At 43.6% G+C, this 14,099-nt stretch overlaps 2 protein-coding genes across 2 annotated transcripts; both read right to left on the reverse strand.

The window, feature by feature from the left end:
* Positions 1 to 3,385: 3,385 nt before the first annotated feature.
* On the reverse strand, positions 3,386 to 4,240 carry LOC144610996 (extracellular superoxide dismutase [Cu-Zn]-like). The gene has a single exon (XM_078430371.1). The coding sequence runs from the start codon at positions 4,238 to 4,240 to the stop codon at positions 3,386 to 3,388; it is 855 nt and encodes a 284-aa protein (XP_078286497.1).
* A 7,361-nt stretch (positions 4,241 to 11,601) lies between these two features.
* sod3a (superoxide dismutase 3, extracellular a) lies at positions 11,602 to 13,678 on the reverse strand. The gene has a single exon (XM_078410828.1). The coding sequence runs from the start codon at positions 13,640 to 13,642 to the stop codon at positions 12,983 to 12,985; it is 660 nt and encodes a 219-aa protein (XP_078266954.1). The 5' UTR covers positions 13,643 to 13,678; the 3' UTR covers positions 11,602 to 12,982.
* Positions 13,679 to 14,099: the final 421 nt, after the last annotated feature.

Here is a 14,099-nt window from a genome sequence, read left to right on the forward strand (position 1 = left end):
TTTATATACCCGGTAAGGGATTCCATTCAGTCCTGGGGCTGAAGAAGTTTTTGCAGGCTTTATTGCAGCTTCCACTTCCTTCCACCTTGGTAGCCAAACATCGAACCTATACTCTATCTCTCCTAAGGGTGGAATATCTGGAGAGAAACCCGTTCCCCTCTTCATTTCTGGATCCGAGTATGTCCTTTTTAAATATTCCTCTAACTCTTCCTTTGAAGCTTTGAGCTTTCCACTTTGTTCCTGACAAAACATTATTTTAACAAATTTAAATGGATCCCTATAAAATGCTGACCTGATTTGCTCCTTCTTCTTTCTCTTCCTCCTAAGATGTTCTGCTCTCCTTAATATCGCTAACCGATTTCTTAACTCATTGCTAAGGAAATCATACCAGATATTTAAAAATCACAAGATGAATAATCAGAGTATAAACTCAACATATTTTGATGAAAGGGAAGTCATGTTTGACAAATTTGTTGGAGTTCTTTGATGATGTTACAAAAGGATGGATGAAAGGAAGCCAACAGATAAAGTGAATTTGCATTTCAAGGCATTTAATAAGATGTCCCAGAAAAAGTTTCAGTACAGGTTATGGATACACAGGTTGATGACATTATATTTGCATAGATTTTGTACCAGCAAAAAAAAAGAGATTGTTATAAATAGATCATTTTCTAATTGGCAGTCAATAACCTGTGGAATGTCACAGGGATCGATCCTGGGGCCTCAACTATTTAGTCAATATTAATACTATGGTTGAAGGGACCAAGCAGGCTGTTGCCAGATTTGCTGGCGATATAAAGTTAGGTGAGAAAAACACAATGGGGTTGCAAAGGATACGCTGGCTGATGGGGTGGATTCTGTCCTTGTTACGAATGGGGGGAGGGGGAGCAAGAGCGGAGCTGCGGGATATAGAGGAGGCCCTAGTGAGAACCTCATCTATAATGGAAGAGGGGAAGTCCCGTTTCCTAAAGAATGAGGACATCTCTGATGCCCTAGTGTGAAACACCTCATCCTGGGCGCAGATGCATCGTAGACAGAGGAATTGGGAGTAGGGGGTAGACTTTTTGCAGGAGACAGGGTGGGAAGAAGTGTAGTCCAGATAGCTGTGGGAGTCAGTGGGTTTGTAGTAGATGTCAGTCACTAGTCTGTCTCCTGTGATGGAGATGGTGAGATCCAGAAACGGTAGGGAGATGTCGGAGATGGTCGAAGTCTATTTATGAGCAGGATGGAAATTAGTGGTGAAATGTATGAAGCCAGTGAGTTCTGCATGGGTACAAGAGGTAGCACCAATGCAGTCGTCAATGTAGCGGAGGTAGAGTTCGGGGATGGGGCCAGTGTACGTCTGGAACAGGGATTGTTCGACGTACCCAACAAAGAGGCAGGCATAGCTAGAGCCCATGCGAGTGTCCATAGCTATGCCTCGGGTTTGGAGGAAGTGGGAGGAGTCAAAGGCGAAGTTGTTAAGGGTAAGAACCAGCTCTGCTAGGCGGAGGAGAGCGTTAGTAGATGGAGATTGGCCGTTTCTACGGTCGAGGAAGAAACGGCAGGTTTCAAGACCATCCTTGTGGGGGATGGAGGTGTAGAGTGACTGGACATCCATGTTAAAGATGAGGGAGTGGGGGCCTGGAAACCGGAAGTTATTGAGGAGATGGAGAGCATGTGAGGTGTCTGGACATAGGTGGGGAGGGATTTGAATGGGGGGATAGGATGGAGTCGAGGTAGGTGGAAATTAATTCGGTGAAGGTAATTCGGTCATTTTAACCTACAACTTCTCCTTTGATCTCATAATTTATGCTGGAAAGAAAAGGCAAAGACTCGCTGAAGATAGAAACAAACCTTTATTTGTTTACATTTCCATTTCCATTTCCATGGTTAAGGCTAGATTACTAGAACAATCATCGTGATTTAAGAAAGAATTGTGATGCCTATATCTGGTACAAGTTTGTTAATGATTCTTGCAAGTGTGTTTTAGAAATAAACTGTGAGATACACGTGAGACAATGACGCCTCGGGACAGAAAATGTAACTATTCGGCTGAATGTGTAGGAAGGAACTGCGGATGCTGGTTTAAACCGAAGATAGACACAATCTGGGCGGCACGGTGGCGCAGCGGTAGAGTTGCTGCTTTACAACAGCGATTGCCAGCGCCGGAGACTCAGGTTCGATCCTGACTACGGGCGCCGTCTGTACGGAGTTTGTACCTTCTCCCCGTGACCTGCGTGGGCTTTCTCCGAGATCTTCGGTTTCCTCCCACACTCCAAAGATGTACAGGTATGTAGGTTAATTGACTGGGTAAAATGTAAAAAATACTCCCTAGTGTGTGTAGGATAGTGTTAATGTGCGGCGATCGACTCGATGGGCTGAAGGGCCTGTTTCCGCGCTGTATCTCTAAATCTAAATCTAAAAAAAAAGGTGGAGCAACAGCGGGTCAGACACCATCTCTGGAGAAAATGAATATGCACCCTTTTTCAGACGAGAGTCAAGGGAAAGGGAAACGAGAGATACAGACGGTGAACAAATGAATAAAAGATATGCAAAAAAAGTAACCATGATAAAGGAAACGGGACATTGTCGAGTCTCATTGTCTGTACTCGTTCTTACCTAATAAACAGATAACGATGGCCTGTTTCATTTATCACCGCCACTTTCTTGCATGTCTTTCATTCATTTGTTCTATATCTCTCTGCATCACCGTCTATAAAGTAGCTCTCGTTTCCCTTTCCCCTGACTCTTAGTCTGAAGAAGCGTCTCGACCCGAAACGTCACCTGTTCCTATTCTCCAGAGATGCTGTCTGACCCACTGAGTTACTCCAGCTTTTTGTGTCTATATTCGGCTGAATATCGTGATACCCTATCTTGAATATGGACACTCGCGTCGTTGAGAACGCTGTAAATTTGCATCCAGTCATCTAATTACAATGGATTTCGGTACATCGGCTGTTGTCTGCTGCGGGATTATTCCTGGATTAGGATATTTTTAAATCCGAGAATAGGCTAACAGAAAATATCAATGAGACAAGAAGACTATCCAGTAACGCCTGATGCAATAAATGCAAGCTATCAGGCGGTTTTACTTGTTGCATTTAGCCGTCTAAATCTAAGTAAATTTAACTCAGGTGGCTTAAAACCACGTGGGAAATAAACAAGAAGAGTTAACATTCGGGTACTTCCGAAGACTGCAAAGAAAGAATGAGGTTCTTGTAACAAACCCATCTTTGTAATTGTTTGCCAAATCGTTACTTCTTCAAACATTATCGGCGTGCATGTGTATGCACAGGTGCTACGTACTAAACTTTATTTTTCGCAGTGAAAGAAGGATTAACAGCGAGAAAGGATAGCAGGTTGAATTGCCGAACTGCTCGCCTGGCGTGGCAGACCCGGTGCCTCACATGTCCGGCTGCATTTGTTTCCAAAGGTCGCCGTTGCTGCGCACGATGGTCCCACACGCCAGTCTTCTGCCAGAGTTTCCCGACTCCAGACTTCCCTGGTTGCCACCGAGCCCCAGGTCATCCTCCTTCTCGTGAAGCACCACGGCACGGCCGATGATAGAATTAAGTCCGAGCAGGTTGGCTTTGAGGTTGGGCAAAAACTTCACGATCTTCCCGTCCCGGACTTCGAAATTGTTGAAGTCGCCGGGGTGCTGGGGGTGGTTGACCCCGTCCGGGTTGTAATGTGGTCCGGTGGTGGTACAGCTGGCGTTCACCACTCCGTACTGGTGGACGTGCATGGCGTGGACGGAGTTCGCAGTATTCGTCGAGAACCCCTTCAGGTTGACATAGGCTTGGAGTTTGCCTTGCGGGTAGTTCTGGGAGAACAGCATGAAACCGGTGATCGAGGGCAGGTCGGTGGCGAGGTCGGAGTTGGGCTTCATTTGCAATATCGCGAAGACCTGGGCTGAGGGCAATGAAGGTTTGGGCAGCCCAATCATCATGTACAGAGTTTGGTTTCTGATCTTATTCAGCTGTCGGTTCAGATTCCCGTAAAAGCCGCCTATCTGAATCATGAGCGAACTGGTTAGGAGCATCAGATTGCTCACGGAACCATAAATGTTGCCCACTTCTGCGACCAACGGACTTCGCAGTTCACCAGCATTGACATTGGACTGGGCGACAGCCGGAGAGCCCATGTGTGCACCTGGGTGATAACTCGAAGCAACTGATTGTGTTCGGAAGAGTTCCGGACATAAGAGTCGTGTTTGTTCCTGAAATTGGACACCCAGAGAGGAGGAGGTTGGAGGCATGCCAACTCCTATCCAATCCCACCCAGAGAGGAGGAGGTTGGAGACATGCCAACTCCTATCCAATCCCACCAGCGCCATCCCCGCGCGGTTTAGTGAATGGAGTCGTGCTCCACTCGTGGTGACCACTTCATGTAAGTTTCTCTTGAACTGGCACCGGTTTGCCAGTCAAGGGCTCAAATCGGTCGTCCGCCGGCAATCAATACAGCGGCCAGGAACAGCGTTTTGAGATAAAGGGAAATTAAAAAGCACCAAAAGGCAAACTCAATGTTTTTTTTTTCATAGGTAGCGACGAGAAACGAATATCTTGGATGAGTTTTCACTTTAGACTTTTCAGATAGGTCAATCGTAGTGAATCTGGTATCCTGAAGGAGTAACGTGAACAAATTATATTAACAATCAGTTTTATATGATTCTCACAAGAGGGGACATTCTGCCCATCGCCTCTATGCTGACTCCCTGAGCATTCCCATCAGTCCTATTCTCATTCTCATTTCCTTGTAACCTACTCTCTCTCAAAAGCCCATTAACCTTAATTCTTCTGCCTCCCTTTAACACCAGGGAACCTTTACAGTAGCCAATTAACCTACCAACCAGCACGAAACTTGGGATGTGGTGGAAACCGAGAACCGAGTTAGTAGTGGTTGTCAGGATCAAACCCGGGCCTCTGGAGCTGCGCAGCAGCAGCGGCGGAAATTGCTGCACCGCAGTGCAACACTAAGAGGTTCAAACTCTTAAAACAAAAACGGAGAGGAACATCACATTATTAGCATGATTTTCTGTTTTACTTTCTTGTGCTTCGACTTTCTTGTGCTTGTAAATTGAGGATCGGACCACTATCTCCATCAGCACTTTCTTTGTCTGACTTTGGAAAACATCTACGTGGCAGTTGGACGCCAGTCTTGTCGGCTCCAAGAAGCCTGGCCCAATGGTAATAAAATCTAGTGTCTCGGCCGTAGTCCAAGGACCCGCCGCGTCCTCGTCCAGAAATCAAATTATCCCGCAGGTTTCTGCTCTCACTGAGCCCGTGTGGTGGAACATGGGTGGTCTGCACAATGTTGGGAGGTTACTTGTAACTAAACTTTGAGGAATTGAAGGTGTGTGCGCGAAGCTTGGATCTGATTTTTTAAAATTGGGGTCGTTACTCGTTAGGAATATTTTATTTCTTTGTTAGTCGCGTTATGTACAAAGCAGCTCTAATGCTCCTGTACGGCTACTGTTCACAGTATGTACGGATCAAAACACACCTGCCAGCGCTCGTGTATTAGAATAAGGTACAGTCTTTCATGTTGGCCGAAAAATTGGATTGCTTAATGCAGCGCAAATCCTCAAATGGTGGGCATTCAACCGAAAACATGCAGCTCTGGGAGTTCAACCTGCATGAAGGTGAGGCAGCTAGTTCACAAACAATGTTGAGTGGTGGGAAACGTGTCATCACCCAACGTTTGCAGTTAAATGGGGCAATATTTTTCGAGGCCTCGTTTGTTCATTCATGAAATGGAGACATAAGCAACTGCAGATGTTTGAATCCTGAGTGAAACACAAAGTGCTTGAGGAACTCAGCCAGTCGTGCAGCAGATGTGAAGAGAAACGAACAGGCGACGTTTGGGGTCGGGACCCTTCTTCAAGCTGAGTGCAGTAAGGAGGGACAGCTGAATAAGCGAATGGGGGGATGGGACAAAGCATCATGTGATTAGTGGATCTTGGTGAAGGGGTTAGATTGGCAGCTGAATGGAGTAACTGACAAAAGCTAGAGGTGGACAGGAGACAAATGGATGGCAGATAAGGAGAGAAGTGAAATGTAAAGCCCGAGGGAGGGATATGAATGGGAGGTTTTGGGGAGAGGGAAATGAGGGACTCGGGGATGAAAGATGGAAATTGGGGAGGGTTGATATAAATGTATAAGGCACTGGTGAGACTGCAACTGGGGTACTGCACAGTTCAGGTCTCCATTACTTTAGGATGAATGTATTTCAATTGGAATAAGAAATGATGGGTCCCTTAAATGTGTATATTTTAATGCTAGGAGCATTGTAAGAAAGGTGGATGAGCTTAGAGCCTGGATTGACATCTGGAAGCATGATGTTGTGGCGATCAGTGAAACATGGTTGCAGGTGGGTTGCGATTGCCAATTAAATATTCCAGGATTTCATTGTTTCTGATGTGATAGAATCGAAGGGGCAAGAGGTGGGGGTGTTGCATTGCTTGTCAGGGAGGATATCACAGCAGTGCTTTGGCAGGATAGACTAGAAGGCTCGATTAGGGAGGCTGTTTGGGTGGAACTCAGAAATGAGAAAGGCTTATAGGGGTGTATTATAGACCGCCAAATAGGGAACGAGAATTGGAAGAGCAAATATGTAAGGAGATAGCAGATATTAGTAGTAAGCACAGAGTAGTGATTGTGGGTGATTTCAATTTTCTGTACATAGACTGGGAATCACATTCTGTTAAAGGGCTGGATGGTTTGCAGATTGTAAAATGTGTGCAGGATAGTTTTTTGCAGCAATACGTAGAGGTACCTACCAGAGAAGGGGCAGTGTTGGACCTCCTGTTAGGAAATGAGACGGGTCAGGTGACGGAGGTATGTGTTGAGGAGCACTTTGGGTCTAGTGATCACAATGTCATTAGTTTCAATATAATTATGGAGAAGGTCAAATCTGGACCAAGGGTTGAGATTTTGGATTGGAGAAAGGCTAATTTTGAGGAGATGAGAAAGGATTTAAAAGGAGTGAAATGGGACATTTTGTTTTATGAAAAGGATATAATAGAGAAATGGAGGATATTTAAAGGTGACATTTTGAGAGTACAGTCTTTATGTCCCTGTTCGGTGGAAAGGAAAGAATAATAATTTGAAAGAGCCGTGGTTTTCCAGGGAAATTGGACACTTGGTTCGGAAAAAGAGGGAGATATACAATAAATATGAGCGGCAGGGAGTAAATGAGGTTCTTGAGGAATATAAAGAATGTAAAAGGAATCTTAAGAAGGAAATTAGAAAAGCGAAAAAAATATATGAGGTTGCTTTGGCAAGTAATGTGAAAGTAAACCCCAAGGGGTTCTACAGATATGTCAATAGCAAAAGGATAGCGAGGGATAAAATTGGTCCATTAGAGAGTCAGAGTGGACAGCTATGTGCTGAGCCGGAAGAAATGGGGGAGATATTAAACAATTTCTTTTCTTCGGTATTCACCGAGGAGAAGGATATTGAATTATGTGAGGTAAGCGAAACAAGTAGAGTAGTGATGGAAATTATGAGGATCAAAGAAGAGGAGATACGGACACTTTTGAAAAATATAAAAGTGGATAAGTCTCCAGGTCCTGATAGGATATTCCCTAGGACATTGAGGGAAGTTAGTGCAGAAATAGCAGGGGCTATGACGGAAATATTTCAAACGTCATTAGAAACAGGGATGGTGCCGGAAGATTGGCGCATTGCGCATGTTGTGCCTTTGTTTAAAAAAGGTTCTAAAAGTAAACCTAGCAATTATAGACCTGTTAGTTTGACGTCTGTGGTGGGAAAATTAATGGAAAAGATACTCAGGGACAATATATATAATCACATGGATAAACAAGGCCTGATTAGAAACAGTCAACATGGATTTGTGCCTGGAAGGTCATGTTTGACTAATCTTCTTGAATTTTTTGAAGAGGTTACCAGGGAAATTGATAAGGGCAAGACTGGATGTTGTCTATATGGACTTCAGTAAGGCATTTGACAAGGTTCCACATGGAAGGTTGATTAAGAAGGTTAAATCGTTGGGTATTAATAGTGAGGTTGCAAGATGGATTCAACAATGGCTGAATGGGAGATACCAGAGGGTAATGGTTGACAACTGTATGTCAGGTTGGAGGCCAGTGTCTAGTGGAGTACCCCAAGGATCTGTGTTGGGTCCACTGTTGTTTGTCATTTACATTAATGATCTGGATGATGGTGTGGCAAATTGGATTAGTAAGTATGCAGATGATACTAAGATAGGTGGTGTTGTTAATAATGAAGTAGATTTTCAAAGTCTACAGAGAGACTTGGGCCTTTTGGAAGGGTGGGCTGAAAGATGGCAGATGGAGTTTAATGCTGATAAGTGTGAGGTGCTGCATTTTGGTAGGACAAATCAAAATAGGACGTACAGGGTAAATGGTAGGGAATTGAGGAATGCAGTGGAACAGAGGGATCTGGGAATAACTGTGCATTGTTCCCTGAAGGTGGAATCTCATGTGGATAGGGTGGTGAAGAAGGCGTTTAGTATGCTTGCCTTTATAAATCAGAGCATCGAATATAGAAGTTGGGATGTAATGTTAAAATTGTACAGCGCATTGGTGGGCCGAATCTGGAGTATGGTGTGCAGTTCTGGTCGCCAAATTATAGGAAGGATGTCGACAAAATGGAGAGGGTACAGAGGAGATTTACTAGAATGTTGCCTGGGTTTCAGCACTTAAGCTACAGAGCGAGGTTGAACAGGTTGGGTCTTTATTCTTTGGAGCGTAGAAGGTTGAGGGGGGACTTGATAGAGGTTTTAAAATTTTAAGAGGGGCGGACAGAGTTGACGTGGGTAGGCTTTTCCCTTTGAGAGTGGGGAAGATTCCAACAAGGGGACATAACTTCAGAATTAAGGGACAACAGTTTAGGGGTAACATGAGGGGTAACTTCTTTACTCAGAGGGTGGTGGCTGTATGGAATGAGCTTCCGGTGGAAGTGGTGGAGGCAGGCTCGATTTTATTATTTAAGAGTAAATTGGATAGGTATATGGATGGGATTGGAAGGTTATGGTCTGAGAGCAGGTAGATGAGACTAGGTCAGAGAAAGTGGTCGGCGTGGACTGGTAGGGCCGAATGGGCCTGCTTCCATGCTGTAATTGTTATATGGTTATATGGTATGTTGAAGAGTTTGATTCCATTTGGAAAAAATAAGGTTTGCCTTAATTGACAAACCAGATCTATTTTTTAAAATATGGTCTCCATTTATTGAATTTTAAAAAAAGTAAATGGGTTTGTCACAAAACTAAAATTTAAATCTAAAGTTTAAAACTTGAGTTTAGGGTTGGATGTACAACTATACTCATTAACTCCCGGATCTATCCCCATAATCTTTATGTTAGTAATTCTCTTTTTTCTTTGCTCTCTCTCTATTAGTTTATAGTCTTTTTTTCCAGCCTCTTTTCATTTTTATTTTTTCTTTAAAAATTTAAAAACTGAAGCTATGTAAGAATTCTATAACCAGTTTGTCGTTTATTATTATTTGTACATATGCTTTAAAAAAAAAAAGAAGAGTTTGATTCCTGGTGTAATGCATTTACAGATGAAGAAGCATTCAGTAGGTTGGGCATGCACTGACAGAGATTTACAAAAATGAGAATTTATCGCATTGAAATGTGTGTGATGTTGAGAGAAAATGACATAGATGTTTTCTTTGGTGATGGATCAAGACTCCTCCAGATCCTTCAAGTTGGTCATGTCAAGAGCACGACAGCCTATAATGTTCTGGTGACAAGGAAATGATGAACCCCCAGGATCACTTTGTTACTCTTCAGTCTCAACGTATATGTTATTTTGACACCAACAATAAGACAAATGTTGCACAATATGTTGTGAGAATATTGTGTTTTTTAAAAGAATCTTTGAATGACCACACTGCAATTTAAAAGGAACGGTTCTTGGCTGGCTCTTGACTGGATATGTTAAGGTAGCTCAAATAAATCACTTGTCAACGGGATAACACCTTCATGTCTTCCCAAATTTTCCTCCTCAGCCTGCTTAGCCCCACATCCCACCCATTCTGTTGTCCGGGATAACACCTTCATATCTTCCCAGATTTTCCTCCTCAGCCTGCTGAGCCCCACATCCCACCCATTCTGTTGTCTCTGCATGCAATCTTCACTGATGTGCAGCATTGAGGATGATGTATTCATTTGTAGATTGTGGAGCAATTGGCTCAGCAGCCCAATGATACATTCAGTGAACATTTCACCTCCCTACTAGAACAATGACAGCTATCTGTTGGTGTTAACCACATCTAGACCAGGTATCCCTTGCTGTCCCTGATTTGCAATCCTTGATAACTCCTAAGTATTGTGTTTCTGTGTGGGTATGTGTTTGTTTCTGACTGTGCACACCACACCTGCATGGTTCACATCTGAATGGTGCGATGGCAGTCGCCGCAAGCCACCTTCTTCTTGAAAGAATGTTCTTGTTTGCTATTGATTCAAACACCATAAAATTATTTAACAATACATCGAGCGATAAAAATGTGGTTGACTGTGCTGTTCACCTGAGGGGTGAATTGGCAGTCTTGGAAAGTCATGGATGAATAGTTCAGTTCAGAGCTGCTGAGGCAAGAACAGATGAACGTGGAGGTGGTCTTTGTGATGAGAGAAATTTGATGAGAAATTATTCAACAAGACTGTTCAGCTATCAAAATGGTCAGGGAGAGGAATGGAATGATTTTTTTTGGTGTAGTGCTTGGCTCACTTGCATGATAAATCCTTGGCAATGGAGGTGCTGTGAGATGGTGGTAAGGTCGAGCTGGATGTAAAAATAGTTCACAAGTGATCTGACATCCTTTGGTGATGTTGCTTGTTATAAGATGACCTTGGCCATGGAGTCAAGAGTGATGCAGCAACTTCAGAATTATGTGAATTTTTACTTTTATAAGAATAACTTGTAATGAAAGCGAACATGACTGAAACCAATTAAACATGGAGTTGCAGGAAAGCTGGCATAGACTTTGAAGACAACCACAGATTTAAATATTTGACATGGGAAGTTCAAGACTGTGGTTTTCAAGGCAGGAAATGAAGATGAAGTTATTTTTTAAAGTTCTGCTTTGTTTAGTTTTGCCAGCGTATCTCTGACTTGGAGAAACTAGAATATTAATAATAAGAGTGAATAATAGAATAAATTTTAATAATAGTATTATTTCCCAGAGTATTAATAATGTAAAATGTATGTTAAAATTGCAACAAAAAAAAGACGATAATTCATTTGCAAAAGGTAATACTTTACAATAGCTTAAGCGTGCTGATATTGCAATGGGTGCAGAACAATTGCAACATAAATAATCATATTCCAACGTCAAAGAATAATGATATTTGTGTTATTAAAAAAGACACGAGAACATTAAAGAAAGTTTGTCATTTTTGAAAGCAAGTCATTCAAGTGATGGTGGAAAATTAAATGAAGCTTTTTTATTGGTTTAATCACAATTAATATAAGAGAGTTTTGACATTTCCTAACAACTGAAGCTACAAGGCACAAAGCTGATATCATGTTGCATCATGCGATTGAAAAGTTAACAATGCAATAGGAATTCTTCAAACAGAGATGGGCCGTGGCTTAAGAAATGTTTAGCTCAGCAGCAACAAGAATAATGAACAATTGACTAGCCATGGGCATCAAGATGCGGTTTATGGTTTGGACTTATAGTTTAGAAATTTTTTTTCTGTGAAATTCCCAATGTCTTGTATAATCTGCACAAGGTAGATTTTCAGGTCCAGGTTTAAAGTTTTGATTCAAGACATGTCAAATCCGTTACACGGATTAAATAATTATTGGTGTGATTCGTGTAAAGAATGTTTTGCTACCATGGGTCACCTCTCATTGTCGGAGGAAATAAGATAACATCGTCCTGAAAAGCAACTCTAGTTGCTCAATGTGTTAAACGTAAAATGTAGGAAGGAACTGCAGATTCTGGTTTGCACCGTGAACACAAAATTCTGGAGTCATTCAGCAGTCCCGCTGAGTTACTCCAGCATTTTGTGTTAAAAGGAATGCTTTGATCATCCTTGGCCCATTCTTCCATAAGACTTGCCAGATGCTAATCTTTTTTTCTGAAATAAGATAGGGGAACCCAATCAAGAGTTGGGATACAATCCAAATTTGTTTAAATTAGATTTTCAATGTTGCAGCCTAAGTAACTGGCCGGTCAAATGAATGTAACAAAGCTCTGCGCCCTTATAAGGAGTTTAAGAACTTTTGCGAGCGTATTTTAGAATTCTACTTTTTGATACAAAAGTGCCTCGGGACATAAATAAGTATATAACGATTCGGCTGAATGTTGTCATGCTTTACTCACGCCAAGGAGAACGTAGTGAAGTTTGACACTAAAAGCTGGAGTAACTCAGCGGGACAGGCAGCATCTCTGGAGAGAAGGAATCGGTGAAGTTTCGGGTGGAGACATTTCACCAGTCTTTGTGTCTATCTTCGTTTTAAACCACTATCTGTAGTTCCTTCTTACATGTAGTGAAGTTTGTACAGTCAACTAATTGTATTGAGTTTCGTCGCATCGGTTATTCCCCGCTGCGGGTTTATCACTGAACAATGTTAAATAATTCAAAAGGACCAATTAAACAAACTTACAGAAAACGGTAGCAGACACAGTCAATGGGAGGCAAGACTCCACCGGGTAACGATTCATATCATACAATTGACGGGGATACCTGTTATCTCTTACTGTTTCAGTTGCGCGGTAAGTACAGTTATTTACGTTTTCGTCAGGAGTCTTGGTAACATGTGGAAAGTTCAAACGCCAAGGATTAAGGTTCTGAGACTTCCGAAGCCTCCCACGGAAAGAATTAGGTACTTGCATCTAACCCACCTTTGCAATTGTTTTCAAGTTGTTGCTTCTTAATGTAATCAGCGTTTGCATGCATTCTAAACTATTTTTTTCGCAGTAGAGGACTAATGAAGAGAGAGAAAGAAAGAAAGATAACGGGTTGAATTGCAGATCTGCTGGGCTGGCGGTGGAGATCCGGTGCCTCACATTTTGGACGTCATTTCTTTCCAAAGGTCGCCGTTGCTGACCGCGATGGTCCCGCACGCCAGTCTTCTTCCCGAATTCCCAGTCTCCAGACTTCCCTGGTTGCCGCCGAGCCACAGGTCATCCTCCTTCTCGTGGATGACAACTGCACGGCCGAGGATGGAGTCCCGTCCGAACAGGTTGGCTCTGAGGTTGCGCAAATACTTCACGATCTGCCCGTTTCGGACATGGAAATTGTTGAAGTTGCCGGGGTGGTGGGGATGGTTGACCCCGTGGGGGTTGTAATACGGTCCGGTGGAGGGGCAGCTGCCGTTCACCACTCCGTACTGGTGGACTTGCATGGGGTGGAGGGAGTTTGCAGCAGACAGCGGGAACCCCTGCAGATTGACATAGGCTTGGAGTCTTCCGTGCGGGTAGCTCTGGGAGAACAGCATGTGGCCGCTGACAGAGGGCAGGTCGGTGGCGAGGTCCCAGCTGGGTTCCATCTCACACACGGCGTACACTATGTTGCTATGCCTGGGCCGCGGGTAAACCCGGCGACCGAACCAGTAGATCGGAGGTTGGTCTTTGGTTGTTTTTACCGCTTTCTTTATTTCCCCGTGTCCCTGCAGCTCAATTGAACTTGCCAGGAGCAACAGACATATCAGAGAAACCTGCATGGTTGTCAGCCGTGGGTGCAATGCTGGACAGCGTTGTTGTTATTTGGCGTGGGGAGTAACCTCCGAGAGTCTATTTGTACACCTGATCTGGAGATAAGGCCTGAGCTGCGGGGAGCTGTTCCGGAACTAAGTGCGGTCATCATTCCTGACATTGTGCACTCGGACTCTCCGGGTCACGTCCCCCTCTCACCAGGGCCATTTTTACAGCATTATGGGCCCCCGGGCAAAGCAGTGTACTGGGGCCCCTACCGTTACTCTCCCCCACCCCCCCCCCCCCCCCCTACCAGCCCCCCCCCCTGTCGTGCCAGCGAAAAGCACTTAGCGATGTACTTAGGGTGCTACATTGTTGCGAAAAGCACTTACAGATCGCTGTGAGAAGCACTTAGTGTCCGAAAATGTTGCGAAAAAAGCACTTATTGAACCTACATTTTTAAAGTAGTATTTATTTATTGCAAGT

This window comes from Rhinoraja longicauda, chromosome 1 (genome assembly GCF_053455715.1).
Source record: "Rhinoraja longicauda isolate Sanriku21f chromosome 1, sRhiLon1.1, whole genome shotgun sequence".
NCBI lineage: Eukaryota > Metazoa > Chordata > Chondrichthyes > Rajiformes > Arhynchobatidae > Rhinoraja > Rhinoraja longicauda.

Excerpts from the sequence above, each read along its gene's own strand:
- LOC144610996 (XM_078430371.1), bottom strand. The coding sequence starts at position 4,240 with ATGCCTCCAACCTCCTCCTCTCTGGGTGTCCAATTTCAGGAACAAACA.
- sod3a (XM_078410828.1), bottom strand. The coding sequence starts at position 13,642 with ATGCAGGTTTCTCTGATATGTCTGTTGCTCCTGGCAAGTTCAATTGAG.